The sequence below is a fragment of the Aythya fuligula genome, chromosome 21 (genome assembly GCF_009819795.1).
Source record: "Aythya fuligula isolate bAytFul2 chromosome 21, bAytFul2.pri, whole genome shotgun sequence".
Taxonomy (NCBI): Eukaryota; Metazoa; Chordata; class Aves; order Anseriformes; family Anatidae; genus Aythya; species Aythya fuligula.
Genome location: NC_045579.1, coordinates 6,378,415 through 6,397,679, shown reverse-complemented (window position 1 = coordinate 6,397,679; position 19,265 = coordinate 6,378,415). Strand labels below are relative to the sequence as shown.

Below are 19,265 nucleotides of genomic sequence, written 5' to 3'. Positions count from 1 at the left end.
ATGAACACCAGTTCTTTTAAAATTATATTTAAATGAACAAAGTTGATTCAACTGTCTTTTTTCATGCCTTGTGCTAAGATTTAGGTCTATAGCATGTCATTATATCAAGAAATAATTTGCCAAAAGACTTTTTAGCATTTCATATGCATTCCACTTAATGACAATTTTAATATTCTAGCTTTTTTCCGATATTGTTATGAGAAGGTTTCAATTGCTTGGCATACTGAGAAATTCATAAAAATTGTTTCTAATTTCTTTTTCAAGCCTGATATAGAGTGTAGAACCATCAACATATGAATTATCATGTTATTCAAAAAAAAATGTTCAGAATACTGTTGTTAGCCTACTGGTTGAACTATATATATATAGCTTTGGGACAGTGCAGTTTCCAGAAGTACATTCCTGTTTAGTGAGCCTAATGACAAGGGTGCTAAAAACAGGTTCTGAATTACTGCTTTGATAAAAGGAAAAAAGCTCCTCTGGCATGTCATATTAGGAGAACAATGTGCATGAGATATTTCCGTTATTGACCAAAAAATAAAAACAAAACAAACAAACAAAAAAAACCACCAAACAAAACAACAACAACAAAAAGAAGGTGTGATTTTACTTGTACAAGTTACTGATGCTTCAGAAAAGTCTAAATTGTGGCTAATATTGGTGGTCAGGCGATGGTTGGACCAGATGATCTTGGAGGTCTTTTCCAACCTTAATGATTCTATGAAATTCTGTTGAGCATCAGAGATCATAAAAAGCCACCCTGTAACTTAACTTCTCCTTTCCCTTACAGATTATTTTGCATTAATTGAATTTCTGAATGTGAATTTCAAGCTTTAGGATCTCAGAGCTGCAGTTTTGTCTTTTATTTGGAGGCAAAGGAAAGTAAGAAAATTCAAAGGGTTGTAGTTTTTTGTTTTTGTTTGTTTGTTTGTTTGTTTTTGTCAAATAACTTCTTGCTGTGCTATTCTATCCCAACAATACAAGTTTGGGGAATCATATTGAACTGTATCTAACAAGCCAAATGGGACTGGTGCAACCGAACCACTTACACATTCTGAAACTGCACCCTAGGCAATGTCTAATAGAGTCTGTATTTACATGGGGAGTGCTCTGAGCCAAAGGCTCTGTTTGGACTCCAAAATCCACTGAAGCTAATGGAACTTCTTCCCCTGACATAAAGGGTTTTGAATGAGGTTGCTCTACTGAAGAGCTAATTTGGAAGGCATAGACCAGTGCTCCCAAATCAATATGGCATATATTTATACGAGCAAAGTACATCAAACTACCGAGGTGATTTAAAGTAACACTTAACCTATAAACTCCCTGGAAATTCTTTCAACCTCTGTAATGAAGCATTTCTTTAGTAGATGTTTATTTTATTTTGGGGGATATGTTTATGTTGTAGAGATGCAGATACTTGAATCCAGAAGAATGTTTGATAGATGGAGGCATAAGAACAAGCGGTTGTTATCCGGGATATTTTGCGGTATTGCCAATGCAAGTTCTGGCATTAGAGCTGCCTGAGTTTTGCATTTTTATTCCTTGAGAGGTTTTTAATGTTCAATATTTTGGGCAACTCAAGATCATAATGGCACCTAGAAATTGTTTCCTGAAATAAAAAAAGAGTACTCTGACTAAGTATCACTGTTGGCACTTTCACAAGACTAGTGTTTCTTACTGCGACATGCCCTGAGGTGTAACTTGGAGAACGATGACATCCAGATGATGCTTTGGAGGGAGACGGAGCTATGAGGGCTCCTGAAACCAAAGCAGAGATGGTGGGGGAAGATGGTCGTTGCTTGTGTCAAAAATTAACACAACCTCAAAAAGCTTCGGCATTGACTAAACAGAATTTCCCTCTGCTTTTTTAAGTGGCTGTAGAAATAAGAGAATTTTTAGTGATCAGATTAATCAGACCAAGTAGCCATGAGATGCAAAGATGCTGTGTGAATCTTCTGTAGAGCTCAGTCTTTGGCAACAAAACACGATATCATTGAGCGTAAATGACAGCAGAATAAATGTTTACTGAGAAGTCAAATCCTATCATTAGCTATATTACTATTATTAGTGCTATTGTTACTGTTCCCTATTTCCTTTCCAGTTGTATCAAGAGCAAGTACTGAGTGTGAAAACGTGCAGGCTTTTCCTGTGCATTCATGCAAATAGGTCTTGGTAAAGAGTAACAGTGCTGACTGGTGCCAGTTGTTAAATGGAAACACACGTCCTGTGGCTGCCGCTCTGCAGCCTGCTGAGGACTTTGGGGAGCGCGCAGGTCTGAGACATTCCTCATGTTGTGGCGTGCACGCCTTTGGCAGATTTCATCAGGAAAGATGGGTCGATGACTGTGGATCGTCGCCGGGTCCGTGACACAGTTAGACGGATGATTAAATGTCTGAGCTGCGCTGTCCTCCTGCTGCTGTCTGCTCATCACTCACCTCGGAGCCTGCCCACAGCCGTGCAGACCACGGCGGGGTTTGAGCTCCGGGTCAGGCTGTGTGTAGGTCCAAATGTATCCAGACCTTACCTAAAATGCTTTATTTGGCAGCCCATAAACAGTCCTGTGATATGATAAAAATGCTACCTTTGTACTGATACGTGCTTGTTCAGTCGTGTTTGGTTGGAGCAGTATGTAATTACTCCAATACTTAATGAACAGCATTAGTTTCATTGATGAACACTGAGGCTACATGCTGGAAAGAGGAGGTAAGGATTAAGTTTTATGGCCTACTGCTGCTATGAAAAGGAGCATCCAGACACCAATTAATGTCCCCTTGATGGGATTAGTCGTTGCATTAACTGCAACTATGGATAAAATTGCTAAGTCTGTTATTTTAGACTTTAACCTCTTAGATATTGCAGATATGAAATAAAGTCACTTTTATTTTAAATGCAAATTTTATTTAATGCTGAAGACAAAAAAATCCGGTGTATTTACATTTTTGTGGGATTTGCATCTCTTCCTACATGGATAAAAAGCCCTCCTAAGTCTGTATTTCATGAAGGCAGAGTTCAAAGGTCAGGTAAGTTTCAAACATGTCATTTGGAATTCCTTCACTTGTCACAGTAATCATCTCAACTTCAAGTGCAGGCAACAGAGACTGTAAAGGATAGGATGGTGGACTCTCCATGCAAGGTGACATACTGCTGGGCCCACAGTGGATGCTGTGAAATCTGTATTAAGTTATTGTAACAGGCTTTTCTTTTACTTGTGGTCCTGCTGATAAAGGCTGAACATAAACTAGGATCTCTTGTCTTCCAAGGTGAGTGTGAGTCATTGCCTTAGGGTAAAAGCCAAGAGTTTTATTTGGGAGGGGAAAGAAATAGATTATAAAAACAGTTTCTGCCTCTGATGTGTGATCTGCCGGTGATACAGCTGTGATGGACATGCTCCCCAAAGTCTAAAAACATTAGACTGTGTAAATACTGTTTTAAAACTTTGTGTGGAAGAGAGCTATGTCTGAATAAAGCTATTTCCCTTGGGGTTACTGGAATGAAACATTTGTTGGCCTAACAAAGAAAACGATGTGCATCTCCCGGGGCGTGCTGTGAGCAGGGGCAGGGCTCGCTCTGGCACCGAGGAGGAGCAGCGTGCCCCCGCGCTTGCTTTGCTGGGGTGGAGGCTACTCCCCGATGGCTAGCTTCTTCTCCCAGGGTAGCAAGGGCATGCAAAGCCAGTCAGGTTTTTGAATATGTTTTTGTGTTTTCAAAAGTCACCATATGACTTTGCTATTTCACACAAAGCTATTGAATTTGCAGAATCTTTGGTGTTTTTTTTTTTTGGAAGACTACCCCATACCCAAAGCTAAGGGATGTTCCTTCCTGGCTGCGAGGAGAAGGGGGGAGAGAGCGAAGCACCATGTGCATCTCCCACCGCAGCTCCCGTGTGTGGGGTAGGTACAATGCCAGGTACAGGGGGAAAGGCAGGTGTCAGTGTCCCTCAGGTCTCTGGGTAGCGCAGTGACGCATTGCCCTCTCTTCGAGGTGTTATGGCTGTGCATCACCTTTGGGTGACCTCTTCCTTAATGCAGAGAAGATAATCTTTGTGACCTCCTGAAACAACACGGATTCTGGCTGTCTGCTTGACCAGCTACAGGCATGCACTAAAATGCTGGGTTGAGAAATCCTGGTCTGTTGCTGCTAGAGATTCCTCCTTTAGTTTTCGATTTGGACTTTAATCTTCTGATAAGCGATTGGCACCGTGGAGGGGAAATGTCAAGGCAAATGAGGACTTTTAGAGCAGCATTTCTCAGGGGAGAAATAATTTCTGTCATCAGATTTTTTTTTCCCTTGTAAAAACAAGAAGTGAAAGATGAGGTATTTCTGAAATCTTAATGTCAGTTGGAAAGAATTGCAGCTGACAGTCACCGCGTGTTCCCTCCGAGCCCTGCAAGTAAGAGCTGCGATACAATGGCTTTAAATGCTGCACATAGCACAAAAAAAGAAATTAATAGATATTTATTTGAAATCCATCATCCGGAATGTTTGATTCTTATCTACAAGATAAAAACATGCCTGCTTGGATTTCTGCATGACGCTGCTTTAATGTGAATGGGAGGCATCTGGGAGCACTCGCTCCTGGCATTTCTCTCCATTCACAAATTCACCACCACTTCTGTGTAGGTTTTCATTCCTGACACTGCACATTCCTTCCCTTCTCCACTTCCAAACAGGACGTGAGCAGAGAAGTTATAGGCAGTGGGCCTTTGCTGACGGATGAGCTTCAAAAGACTTTGATGCCGTTAGGTACGGTTTGGAATAGACTGAATGCAATTTCCAGCAAAGTGAAGCAAGTTGGTGACATAAACTAAATAGATGATGCTTTTAAGCAAATTGACTGAGTACCAGATGAGGGAGTTAGGGGACTGCATCATTCTTTTCAGATGTTATTATGTACATTCTGTGTTATTTTAAAATGGCCTGTGTTGGCCACACACTATTTTTCTTAGCGTGTTCAGAGCGGTATGTGATTTCCCATGAGTATCGTATTCTCAGTCCTCTCTCTTTAGTTTAATTAACTGGAGAAGAATATTTTGAGGTATGGGTTTTTTTCAGTCTTGCAGAACATTTCTTGTGACAGTAACTCTTTCCTGAACCATCTTCCCCATCCACCTTGTTCCGTGCCTGTGCTGCAGCGGTCTTCTCAGCTGAGGGTGAGAAGGGATTAAACAGTTTCTCAAGAAGGAACAGAGCAGCCCTTCCTGGTCTGCAAGAGGTAGAAACTTTGCATGATTTACAGCACAAGAGTTGTTCTAAGGATAGACATCCAAAGGCAGATCTTTCCTAGCAGTATTAAGTTGTTGTAGGGCTGCCTGTCGAGATCATCTGCCTCTGCCTGCGGGTTCGGTCTTGCCTTGCTGTATTGCCTCTGGCATCACTCTCCTGCTCGGAGGGATGGCACGTAGCGGCAGTACAGGAGTGCCGGCTGCCTGACCGCCTCGTTAGGACCATCCAGGAGAGGATTTCACCAGCTTTGCTGAGACAGCCTCTCACCCCACTTGTGTGGCCTGAAGCTCGCTGCAGCACTGTTCATCTCACTGTGATGATGCTGTGTAGAAGCAGTTTCTGGGCTGGAAAGCTTCGAGTTGCTGATGCCTGCTGGCTCTTTGCTGTGAGAAACTCCAGACTCGATTTGGTATTTTTGCTGTAAAGAACTGAGCTGTTTTAAATATCCAAGTTGACAGGCAATTGAAATATAAATATCAGATGATACAGTAAAAAATCAATTTTAGAGACATGGACCTTCTAGAGGAAGGGTTCTTTTTCTGTTGTCCTGGGGAAAAAAAATAAATAATCTCTTTTAGTTTTGCAATATTTACAATTCCCTTTCAGCAACCGGAGCTCCCTAGGCAGTAAAACATAGTTTTCATTAAATGATATGTCTGACATTTACCAAATCTTTATGGACAATTTAGAGGGAACTAGTTGCATTGAACAGCCTTATTAACATTGCATTAACATGATTAGGGAACATCTTGGTCATTTAGGCCACAGGGGCTTTAATTTATGAGCACAGCAGAGAAGCAGATACGAAGCATCAGCTGACCAAAATATCTTAACCTTAACTTGTTTTCTCTTTACTCTCTCCTTGTGTCTATTTCATGTTCATGACAAGATGAACTGGTTTAGATTCTTATTATTCAAGTAAATGACATTATTAAAAGAAACGAACAAACAAAAGGTCTGCTCAAAATAGGACTCAGAGCTGGAAGCAGATATGCGCGGCTAGACTCCGGCAGCCATGGTCCTGTGTATGGGGCCAGGGTGCCAAACCCCAAATGCCATTTCTGTGGAGTCTTCCCTGGAGCAGCCTCGTGCCCCTCGTTTGGACGGGCACACTGTCACCACCTCGGTGTTGTTATAGGATATCCTGGGGGCTCTGTGGCCCCAATGGTGCCCACCTGGAGGTGGAGCACCAGCCATCCCACTGGGTCCGTCAGCAGCAAGGCGTGATTGTTTGCTTGGAAAATAAGTCCGAAAATGCAATTTAGCATCTCTTCCCTGGCTGCAGCAGGAACAATCTGGACAAAAATAGCTCTTACGCTGTTGTGCCAATTTATCTGAGAGCCACGGTGGTAAATAACAGGAGGAGAGAGGGAAGCATCTCAGATCTCATCAATACTTAAGACAAAAGGCTTTCTGCTCTGCAATTATTCTCCCTGTCCTTTTCCCTCCTTCCCCCAGGCCACAAACAAGAAGCCTAAAAAGAGATCAGGCAGCTTTTAAATGCCACAGGCTCATAAAAGGAAGGAAATTCAAAGTTGTAGCTGAGACTTCACTCTTCACATGCTCTGTGCTATTTTGGTCTGTAAGCAAGTACACTATCCTGCAAGCTCCACACAGTGGGACCAGAAATAATTACACCGTCTCTGCAAAAAGCCTGGCTGCCCTTGTTTCTGGGCTCAGGGATTCACTCTTGTTTTTTTTTTCCTACGCAGCTTTCTGGAAGACAGAAAGTGATGCATCTGCCTTCGTTAGCGCCCAGCTGCTGTGTAGACAGCGGGTCTCAGGGTGCTGTGGGGGCTTTGTGAATGTGAGGACAGGGCTTGCATTGCTGCTCGCCGAGCAGTTGTGATGGTGGCCATTGCGAAGGTTTCCTTGTTGGTATTCCTCAGCCTCTCTGTAGGGCAGTAATTTACAGTAGGAGCAAGCAAGGCGAAGTGCTTGTCTCCTTTGCTGGGGCTGAGTTGTGTGTTAGGATTGCTCCGCTCATCTGATTCCAGTCCCTTCTTCCCTTTCATTTGCTGCCTGTTTTGTAACAGCAACAAACTATCTTGCCTCGTTGAAAACAAATATATTCTGAGTGGAGGGAAAAATGCTATTGACCTTTCCACATTATGCTGGAAAATCACCTTGAGGGAATAAGTGAAGTAACGCGGTGTTTGACGTCTGACAAATATAGGTGAGGTGACCTGCTGTGAGATCATGCTGCTGTGTCATGGCCACAAGTTTTTAGTCACGTGCAATGCAAAACTTGCAAAACTGAGCTGTGCCATGGCCATTGCCAGATCTGGGGACAAAGAGAGGGTAGCACAGGCTGGCCACTCCAGCAGCTCCAGTGTTTAACACTGCTGGGGGAACATGCTTTCACTGGATTAGGTTATTCCTGCTTGCTTTCTGCCGTACAATAATATTAAAATACTATTTTATTATTTTCAATTTAGTCTTACGTTAATGAAAAGAACACTCTGTAGCTGCAAACTAGTAGCTAATCAAATAAAGTAAATTGCTGTTAATGTGTTAGTACTTCATATTATTGCTGTGGTTCCAGGTGGAGTTTAATACGAAGGAAAACAATTGCTTTTTGTAACTGATGCCGTGCAGACAACCCTACCTTACTTTAGTTGCAGGCTTCTTAAAAACACAACTGGAGTAGACTGGTAAGGAATTACAGTCCCGGGATAGTTGGCGCTCAGGTTTACAGCTTCTTCCCCGTCTTCTGGAAAGGTGTGAATGAAATCTCTGAAGTTACGTGTGCCAGCAAAACCTTCAGAGGAGATCTGGCTTTCAAGCCATACCCATTGTGTGTCCTGGAAATTGCTATCAGATCTCGATCGAGTCCTGCTGCAACCATCAATTTATTGCTCTTGGCTGTGTTTGTGCAAGAGAGATAAGCACAGGAGATCTTCCCTCTCTATTTTTTTTCTTACAGCAAGAGAAATATAGTAGCAATGTGTATCAGGTTAAAATTGCCTCTCATTTTATGAAGATATCTTTAAAAACCAGCTGTTTTCTATGAGCATTAAACCAACTTGATACACTGCTATCAGAATCGACAACTGCTCCAGAGATTTTAAAGAGATTTTGTTTCACTGTGTTTTATTTTATTTCATATAAATCTTGTTAACTATTTTCCAGTGACCTCTTACTACTTTCTTTTTTATCACAGAAATAAAACAACAAAAAACTTATTTCAGCCTTGCAAAATCACAGCAAGGTTGCGTAGCTCAGCTTTATGGTCTGTTCAGCTACTCGCTCCGTTGTGCCACTGAACACGAAATTAGGAGCATTTCACTCACACATTAAAATTTTTCAAGTCCTCCAAGCGGGCATGTAGAACTTGTCATACTTAATCAATATACTCGATGTCGTCTTTGCAACCTTGCAAAGCAGCTAGAAAAAAAAATCAACACAATAATGATTTACCGTGTCATTAGTCCAGCATATCAAATCAGCATGCTTAAAGGAGAAATCAAAGCCTTAATGACGATAGTGCTGCATATAATATGAGAAAGTGCATAGCAGCCAACTGGAGGAGCGCGTTGCCTCCACGGCCAGGCCGCTGGAGCTGCGTGGGGCTGAGGGGGCCACGGGCACGGCCTCGTGTGGCGCTGTCCTGGGGAAGGCCGCACATGCAGGGGCTGGAAGACATGAAGTCTAGTGTACACTTTCTGAAAATGCCTGTGCTATGAGTGCCGCGACTCGAGGGGAGGTAAGTTCGAGCACCCAAGTGCTGCTCAGGCCTGCCACAAGGCTGGTATTTTCATTACTTACCTAAGAATGCAGGTAACTTGTAAGCCAGGGCATGTTTCTGAGACTGTGATAAATGGAAATCTTTGATGTTTTGGAGAGTTTGAGCTGACGTGAAATTACTGGAATTTTTTAGAATAAACACAGCAACAAGATATGTAATATTGCTACTGAATTAATGCCACACTGTCTACACCACTGTGTCACATAAACGCTGGAGTTTCAGTAACACTGAGTGTTTATTTTCAGGGTGATGCAGAGGAGAGGAGAACAGCAGCAGCCTCAAGAAGTCCTTAGTGCTGCTCTGCTCAAAGTGGCTGGGAGGAGGAGGGGGAAAGGTGCTGGTTTTCATCGGGTGGGTTACACGTGAGGCGTAGGGCAGGGGAGGAACATGAAGGAACAGATGCAGCAACCGGAGCGTGAGCGTGTAGGGCTCCTGGCAGTGCTGCCACGGCCTGCGAGGCTTAGGCTCCACACAAACCCTGTCGGCCCTCAGCGTGATGTGTCTGAGAAGAGACTGCAAACACCGGGTCACGCCATTTCGCCTGCCTGAGACCCGGTGCAAGTTCCTGGAGAGAGCACTGCAGGCCTAGAAGCAGGGTTGGGAGGCTGGAGGACTTGACAAATGGTCCGATACACAAACCTCCACTTTGCACTGCTAACCATGGTTGTTTGGCTAGCTGAACACACGGACTGTTATCATACTGGTTGTATTTGAAATAAAATACTGTATTTTTATTTGCATACTATGAATGAAGATTTGTACGTGATCACAAGGACCTTTTATTTGTGAGCTGGGTTTCTGGTATTTGTCCGGTTTCTGATCACATCCCATCTTAATTTGGTGGAGGGAAAACACTGGGAGTAAAAGAGGCAGGGCATCCTTTTACAATGGTGTTAAACAGGAACTGACATGCAGACACTGGGGACAGGCACGGCTTTTACGGTAGTTTCCGTGATTGCTGGTTGTGTTTGTTTTGACAAAGGAAGGGTATTGGTTGATCCTAGGTAATTTCAGCTCGCCTATGGTGGTAGAAAACTGTAATTTCCTCAGTAGTAAGTTGGCTTTATGCACTTAATAGAACATTGGTGTGAGTTACTCTATAATTAACAGCATTTACATCAGCGTTACTGCCCTATTATTGTGTGATAAACATTGGTGAAGGCGGTTGTCTTCAAATGGAGGATTTTGTTAGTAGCCTTTGAGGGAGAAAAATGGAGGGAGAGTACCTGCAGAAGACTGGTCTGGTGCTTACACCAGAGCGCCTGGAGTGTTTGTAGCAGAAGAGGGAGGGGAAAAAAGATGCCTTTCCAGCTGGCCCAGGCACTATTTTTTACACCTTTGGCATGCCTTTGAAATCACAAGCCAATAATTCATGAACAGACACTACTTAATTTGGCTTATTTATTTAAAGAGCTTAGTTGTGTTGGCTGGAAGCTAGACTGAAACTCTCATCTGGCCTTAAAAATATTCAGCAGCTTCTAACAATTCCAGAGAATGCTCTGCCCTGTCTGAAAGCACCTTGCTGATGAAGTTCCCAAAGTCGACGTGCACAAGAGGTGCGAAGTGTGTGCTGTTTGGGTGTTCCCTCTCTGTTTCTGTGAAGGCTTCTCTCTGTTAACTTGTTTTGTTTCTGTAGGCTCAGGAGTTTTACTTTATCAAATGTCTCCAGCCAAATCTTTTCTCTGAAAGTTGTTTATTGCTTCTGCTTCTAATGTTGTTGTTTTTCTTTCTGTTCTTGGTGTTCTAAAGCCAAATTACTGTGACTAATGTACCACTGTAAATTTTTGCAGCATCTACAGTACCGCTGTCTGCATGAGACGCATGGTGTCCTTTTAGTGATTTTTTTTTTTTTAATATTACAGCAGAAATGCCCCTTTTGTGTATTGGCTTAGCATATGGCAAACATTTCTGTGAAATATAGTAGTACACCAGAAAGATGCTAACTCCTGTATATTGGACAAATGTCAATGTTTCTTTATTGGTATTCTAAAGCATCAATGCACTTTCTAAGAGGAAAATATTTTCATACATCTTTGAAGTCAAGATGATACTCAAAAAGGATAAAGTTATTCCATGCCTAACATTGATTTAACATTGTTCATATCATTGATATGAACAGTGAAACCAATGTATAAGTTAATGTTTTTCTTTTTACCTTTTTGTTTGTTGCATTATGAAGCCAACATCCATATTCTGGTGCTGCATATGAGGCGTATGTTATCTAATCCTACTGACGGATTAAAAAGGGAGATTGTCCGAACAAAAGGAGTCCTTTTTTTCCTTAGCCATTCTTTCCTTCTAATTTTCAGTGTGTAGTTAAGCCCAAGCATAGTATGTCTTGTGAAGACACAGACTACCTTACTTTTTTTTTCCTTTTTTTTTAAATATATATCAACCATTGGCACGCTTCATTAGGTGCAAGGTTCTCAAGTAAAATTTTGCAGATTGTAAAACATAGTTAATCCAGTTTACAGTAACAAAAGGTGATTTTTTGGGGGTAATATGAAATAATGCTTTTCTGTAGAGACTTTTGCTGGTCTGCAGTATATTGCTTCATAAATTCTCTTGCAAGTGTTTTTTTCTTTATCTAATTCCTAATTGTTTCTTATTTTCAGACCACAGAATGGTTCTATGATCCTATATAATAGGAAGAAGGTGAAATACAGGAAAGATGGATATTGCTGGAAAAAAAGGAAAGATGGGAAAACCACCAGAGAGGATCACATGAAACTGAAAGTCCAAGGAGTGGAGGTAGGAAAACAGAGGGGCTGTTTTTTGAATGATAGGTGGGCTAAAAAGCAATGGCTCCCCAAATACTTTTAACATGAAATTGCCTATTCAAAGGGAATTGCATTCTCTGATGGTTGAAGTTCAACTGCAAAGCTTCCACCAGCTTAGTTCTCGAGACAATAGGACCGTATTCCCTACATTTATACTGAGTTTTCGGCCAAAATGGTAGAAGGGTATTAAAACATTTAATAGTAGAATTTAGCTGTTTTATTAAGAAATAATCTGATTTCAGCAAATGAATAGTGAAGTTGAAAGGATATATATTTGTATAAGCTATATTGATTTTTGTAGTTAATAGAATGTGAGCATTGCTGTGGATCTGAGGCTGCACCCAGTTATATAGGCATAATACAGAATAATTTGTAGCTTTTAGAGTAATTGTTATTGCTTAAGGACTGGCAAAGTTTGACTTGTTCTCTCAAGCTTTGTCTGATAATGCTACACCTGCACTGTCACCAACTGTAACAGCAGCGTTGCTTGTATCAGTCAGCCCTACCTCGTGTTGAATTCTGGATGAATACACAAATATTGGCCTTGATTACACCTAGGTCTGAAAAACATGAAACCTCAGACACCTTTGGAAGAAGATTGGCTTCTTCCAAATGTGTTTGTCAGACGTGTGGGCTGTAAGACACACGTGGGACATGTGGACTGCTACTCCTACTTTCCGTGGCTGTCAAATGCAGCCTCTGCAGAAGCAAACACCCCCCATGGCTCTTTTTTCCTATGTCTGTACCTCACACCTACTCCTACCACGATGGAAGTTTCGCTAGCTTTCAGCTTCAGCTATGGGTAGGCAAAGCTCTCTGATGTCACCCCTGCGGGCCCTTCTTTGCATCTGTTCACACAGAATTAATCTTTCTTGTGTCTGGGTGTTTAGTACCCTACACTTCCCAAAGTGGCTTCAGGATTTGTGCTGTTTTTTGACATCTGTGCTGCATTACTGAATTAAGTGTGTGGTATTCTGAACAGTCGAGTGTATGGAATACGTTTCATGCTCACGCTTCCTGGTAGGTAATTTGTCATTCTTACATTCTGTCTGTTTTAATGAGGTTTTTGGTTTTAAAATAGTATTAAATGGATTTCATTATATTACACGAGGGAGACATAACTTCGTTCCATAATTTTTACATCCAATAACAATGTTTTATTATGACAAGCCCCCAAAAAAGTCAGCATAATAGAAATTGCGCTTTGTTTTTGTTTAGGGTTTGCAGAGCTGGATTTAATTAACTTCCATGAACTTTAACAATGCAGAATACCAAAACTTGTGCCGCAAAATTTAGCTATAGGATGGTGTCCATTGGCCACAACACATACACATTATTAAAAAAATACTTCCTAACATTTTTTTCAAAGATGGAGTGATCAACCATTAGTGCCTGACTTCTTGAATGTCTGTGCCTGTCACATTTAACTCAAATAGTCCTTCACTGAATCTAGTAATTTCTATTTTACTGAAGTCTATCTTCTAGAAAGTAACAAACCTTAAATTGAAGATAGCAAGGGATGGAGAATTCACAGGTCTCCCAGCAGGTAACACCATGACTGTGCATGGATCTGGTTCCTGAGTCTATCCTGTGAATGATTAATGGAATTTTTATTGGGGCCTAAAACTGGTGGAAGAAAATTTCTACATAAATCTATGTATTAAGTAGCACTGAGGGGAGTATCAAAATCCAGACTGATCATTTAAATGTTGAAAAGAAATTAACATTTTTTCCCTGAGGGTATCAGGTCCTCCAAAGGAAGCAATGATTCAAGTGTAGTGATTTATGTAAGGAAAGACAGAAGAAAATATAAACTCGCATGAACAAACAAATAGAGATTCAGGTCAAGATGAGGAAGTTAACTCAAGCATACATTTGAAGCTAGAAGAGTTGGATTCATTGTAGAAATCTCTCTTGTACTTTGAGTATGTCCTCCTTTACTTGTCTTTCAGCTTTGTTGACTTAATTCTAGGTAAAGCCAGACAAAAATGGACACGGTAATAAAAAAAAAAACCAAAAAACAGTCTGGGTCTAAAACAGCTTACTGTGTTCCTATCTTTTCTAAAGGCTGTAGAGATTTTCCTGTAGGATGAGCTCAGGCTTGCTCCACCTCACTGCACCATGGGTCATTTTCTTACCAACCTGCTGTAATGTTTTTTTGCTACCTGCTATCTCATTTTGCTGACAGTGTTGCATCTAAATAATTACTACAGATCTGAGTTCTGAACCATGTAGAAAAAGGTAATTTTCTTGACCTCTAAGTGTTGCTTGGAAAGAATTATGTATTTTTAACCATCTTAATTGCTACATCAGGACACTCTGCAATGCCGCTTCATGGACAGAGTTATGTTTTTGTTTCTGATGCCATCCTAATTGGAAGTGATGTTCTTTACTTTGACACATAGACAACAGATTTAAAATAATAAAAAGGGCTCTTTTTAAAGTTGGAATGATATTGTCGTTAACCATATTAGGGTTTAACAGGGCATGAAACAACTGTCTGCCTTGTGGCACTGCCAGATCATTTCTGCTATTCTTGCAGCCAGGAGATAAATAGGCATCATAGTCATACTGATGGAAAAATACAAAGATGAGAGCCAAGAACACGGATAGTATCCAAATTGAGTTTTGAGAGTTGCATCTAGTAGGTAAGAAGGAGAAACATGTTGGCCCATAAAACTACTGACCAGCCAATTCTGAAACACCGTATGTATTAGTAGATTTTATAATTAATTACTTCCTGAGTTTGATGAATATAATGGCTTATACATCTTTCCAAGTTCTGGATAAGAAGAAGAAAAAAGTATTTTTAAACAAGTTTTCACCAGATACTTGGGGACCTTGGTGTTTATCAGTACCATATAAAAAGATTTGGTGTGCATGGACAATGAAGGTAAAGAAAATCTTCAAAATCTAGAAAGAGAAATAAACTAATCAAGCAGACATTAAGTGATAACTGCTTGAAATGCTTAAACTATTGCCTTGCTTAGCATCCCTGTGAATAATTGTTTTGGACATTACTTGGTTAATCTGGTGCACAATCCTGTTAGAACAGGCTTGATAAAACCAAAAAGGAGAAGTTAATTTGGCTTTTCCCTTAACATACATCTTTGTGCAATTCTTTATGGAATCTATTAAAAATCTCCAGTCCATGATCCTTTTTAAAATTCTAATTAATTAGGATCCCTGGTGATATGTTCCTAATCAATTCACATAATTAAAAATTTTAACTAATAAATAATAGTAAGGAGTGTGTTGAAATAGCTGTAACATAATTCCAGACTGGTACTGCTATGAATTTACAAATGGTTGCTTCGGCTAGTGAATTTGCCTTTTCTTATGCATGAGTCTTTCCAGTTGTCTGTAAATGGCACATTCACATGAATTCATTGTAAACTGCTGCTAAAATTAAAATGAGGTTGTATTTTTGTAGTAAATTCCCTCTTGTCCTCTGTGTTTTGCACGGATGGCATGGGTGCTCTTGATCTTTATGCTATATTGAAGATAATTTTATTCCTTCCAAATCCCAGTGCCTAAAGAGATGTTAGAGAAAATGGTTTTCTTAGACTTCAGGCAAACCACTCACCGGCTGAGTTGCTGTCTGAGCATGAACAGTGTTATCTGTGATGCAATTTTGCCAAACAACTGGTATGAATCCAGTGCTCTAAAAAAAATCAATGGTTGTAGCAGCAGCAGCATTCGTAAGTGCACATCCTCTCATTTCCATTCTTGTGTGGCAGAGGGAACGGTGCTATCAGCTGAACAATGAGGGCCACCTTCAGCAGTCCCAGCTCATCAGTGAGACTGGTTCATTGGTTTTGATTTAGTCTGAGACCGCTAATTTAAGACTGGCGAGATCAGAGAGCAAGATGAATGTGCTAAACTCATATATTTGAAATATCATTTTCTCTCATATATAGATGTATGCTATCTCAGTACAATATGATAATCTTTATGAATTCCTTTAAAAAAAAAAAAAAAAAAAGGTATAACTTCATTTAAATCTTATTAAGAGAGAAACTCCCTTGTGGAGATGGAGATGCAGAATATCAATTTCGTATGCAGGACTTGTATTTAATTATTATCATAACAGTCCCTTAACACTATTACAGATTAGTCCACAAGGACATGAATGGAAATTTTAGATTATTCAATTACTACATAAACCCTGGAACATAACTGTCAAAACTTTACAAAAGGTTTCTTAAGCATTTGGGGTCTCAAAATGCAATGTACCTAAACTCGATTATTACACAAGCTGTATAACCATGGTGATGATAGCATAATTTACAGCTTGTGAGCTGAGGATGCATGTTAAGATGACTTTTTCTGTTAGTAAATGACCAAATGGGCTTTTCTGTATTATGTAAAATAACCCATAATTGAATATTAAACCACAAAATGTTTTTACATCTTTCAATTCCTTGTTATTGTCAGTGAAATTTACTTGTAAGTTATTACTGGAGGGTGAAAGCAACTTCTGAGATCACACGTTCAAGCAGCACTAATCTTGAAAACTATTCCTAGGACAGTCTGATCCAATTCACTTTAATTTACATGGGCTTTACTCACCCTCAGAGGTGAGCTGTGTAGTTTGCAAACTAATTAGGATTACATTGTTCAGTCAGTCTGCTTAATGCATTCCAGAAAAATACTGCAGAATGGCTTTGGAGAAGAAATTAGAGTTTAATGTGAAAGGCTTTCTGAAAATATTTCACACATACGTGCATACATTAACACAAACAAGCACAGCCCTGAAATCAAGAGAGAAAAACTGCTTGGGAATAGTGACAGTTTTTAGACAAATCTATTCTTTATCATTGCTATTAAGATTTTTTTTTCATAGATGACTTTAAGTATTTAAAATCATCTGCCAGATGATTTCGAAGCAAAATCTCCGTTAATCTCCCATAATTCATTCGAGGGCGCAGAGCATAAGAGCATTTCCCCAGCTATGGTTTGGGTCCTGCATCTCTGATTTCCAACTTGTTAACACAATTCATGGTTCAACTCTACTCTCAGAACTTCTGCTAGGAGAACACTTTCTCCCCATGTAAAGGGCCTCTGAGCAGAGACAACATCAGTGCCGGTGTGCTTGCTTTGGGGTTGACCAAGACGCGTAGTGCAAGGCGAGTGCTTTGCGCTTGGATAAACCAAACTGCAGTAGGGGTGCTGCTGCTGCTGCTCTTCCCCACATGCCAGACACAACTGGTGCCCTGTCCTGATCTGACAGGTGTGCTCTGCTGTCTCCTCCACCTTCCCTCATGCTGAAGGGCTCCAGGGGACGGATGGGTCAGCAGAACTTCTGGTCTCCCTTGCTAGGCATGTTGGGGCTGCCTGCAACCTTCCTCACCTAATAGCTTTACCTTGTTAGGCTTTAGCATCATCAGACATTAGCTCCCCGTTCTGGTTAACTAACATTTGCTCCGTAATCTCTTGTTTGTGCATAAACTACCCTTAAGGTCATCCTGGCATCTTAGTGATTCATGCGTCTGGGTAGTGCTGGGGAAATCAAGGAGCTGGTTTACAGTTTCTGAAGGGGAATATGTATTACCATTAAATCAGAATGAGTCACCTGAGAACCTCTTCTGAAGGGAACATACATATCAATAATGCGTTTTCTGTATAGGGATCCTAATGTATGCACTTAAAGTAATGTAAATTCACAGCAAACGTCTGTGGGTTTTGGCATCTTCTAGCACCCTATATGTGTTGAACAGCTTTTATTCTGCAACAAACCTGTAACATACCTAATCCTTTAATTGCTTTAGCTTATTTTATGGTTGATAACTTTAATCAATAAAAGCTTTCTCAATATCTGGCTGTTTCAGAACTGAAGGTTCTGCTGAGATGCGGGTGATTGGCTTGCGTCTATGTATTTTTCTGAGTGGGACTATTGACAGGATTTATTGTTGGCATCTCAGATAGAACCTGTGATGGTTATTAAGTCTTTTAAGACTCCTTTGGGAAAGAAACCCGAAAGAGTTGTATGTGACTATGTTGTTGTGTTTTTTTTTTTTTAATTATTATTTGGGCAGATCATTGTGGGGATGTGCTGACGACAAAGATGTGTAGAGCCTTCCTTGCTGTGTAGAAATGACGTTTAATTAGTCTAAACCTTGCAGAATGCTTTGCTGTCTTCACACATTTTGTTCAGGAGTGCATGGCATTAGGCACGGCTGCACAGTAGGAAGGTCTCCATCTCTGGAAGGCCTCAATCTCAGTACCTACAGTGGCGCTGAGTCTGCTGGTGGTCCCACGGGCTGTGGCTCAGTGGTGCCTGCGCTGCTCTGACCATGCGCGGGGAGAGGCCGGGGCCAGGTCTGCACGGCCTGGGGGCAGCGCTTGGAGCCACCCCAGCGAGGGGGCGAGCCTCCGGGCCCTTGGTGTCCTGGAGGGAAGGTGCATGCAGGAATTGTTTGTTTGCCGGTGTTCAGAGACACGTTTTTAACCATTTGGCTTTACCTGCTGCATGGCCTAACCCATGCCAAGCTCCTAATGCAATTAACTGCATTAAGAGAAGTGGGAAGAGAAGCGCTCTTCCTCCTGAAGCCCTGGGGTCAGCTGTCCTGGCGTGCTCTGCAGGGGGTGCTGCCTTTGTCAGAAGGTGGAAAACGGAGGCTTGGTGTTAATTCTCATTGCTCTAGCACACCACAAAACCACCTTCATCACAGCTCTCTTGAAGCGCCTCGAGCCCACGTTTAATGTTCCGTTCTGTCTGTGTGCGGTATTTCTATTCGGTCAGAATTCCAAAGCACTTGACGTGCAGCCGAGGGTAAGGAGCTGCAGGTAAGGACAAGTGTAAGTACGTTCTTAAATGCTTTTCCCTGTTCTCAAATGAAGCACGTGCTGAAGGGCTGTGCTGGGTAAGATGCCTCTCTACCAGGGAATGCGTACTTTGTTTCTTGTTCCTTTATGCATGCTATAGAATGAACTTCATAGAAAAGGTTTGTTGTAACTGATAAATGAATATTTTTGGGAAAATTATTAAATCTCAAGACTATAATGCAGTTTTTACATCACATTTTCTTCAAGATAAGTAAATGTTTTCTACCAGGTGAAAGCTTGTTGCACTTACGGATAGTCACTTAGTCTGTGCAGTTGGCTACTTGGAGGCTTCCAGATGGAGCCACTTGCTAAATGTGAACAGAATGAAAGAAATGAAAATAAATTCACAAAGAGATGAAGAATCTGTTTCTTCTAATTCCTTCTGCAAACAGTCTTTCCAATGACATATTGAGAATGGACTGAATTGTAACAAAAGCAGAAATCAGAGAGCTGCGAGGTAGAAAGAACAATTGTTACATTTACTTTAACTGATGTAACGCAAAGCAACAGTTTTTACACTCAATTAGTTCATACGTTGTTTTGGACGCAAACCAGATGGTAAAACATGTTTGGTTTTGATTTTATATGATTAAGGAAGAAAGGGTGAAATAGAAGGAGTAAATTGCATTTTCAGGACTTTTGCCCTTTTTATTTCATTCCTTCCACCATTGGCTGTGTATGATTTG

General features: G+C 40.9%; 1 protein-coding gene across 5 annotated transcripts in view; it reads left to right on the top strand.

Annotated features, from left to right (window-relative positions):
• Positions 1-19,265, top strand: part of CAMTA1 (calmodulin binding transcription activator 1) — a 333,202-nt gene that overhangs the window by 117,820 nt on the left and 196,117 nt on the right. For all 5 annotated transcript variants that reach the window (XM_032201387.1, XM_032201386.1, XM_032201385.1 and 2 more), the window contains one exon: positions 11,587-11,722. In XM_032201387.1, coding sequence (XP_032057278.1) covers positions 11,587-11,722 — 136 coding nt within the window. The remainder of the gene's footprint in view (positions 1-11,586; positions 11,723-19,265) is intronic.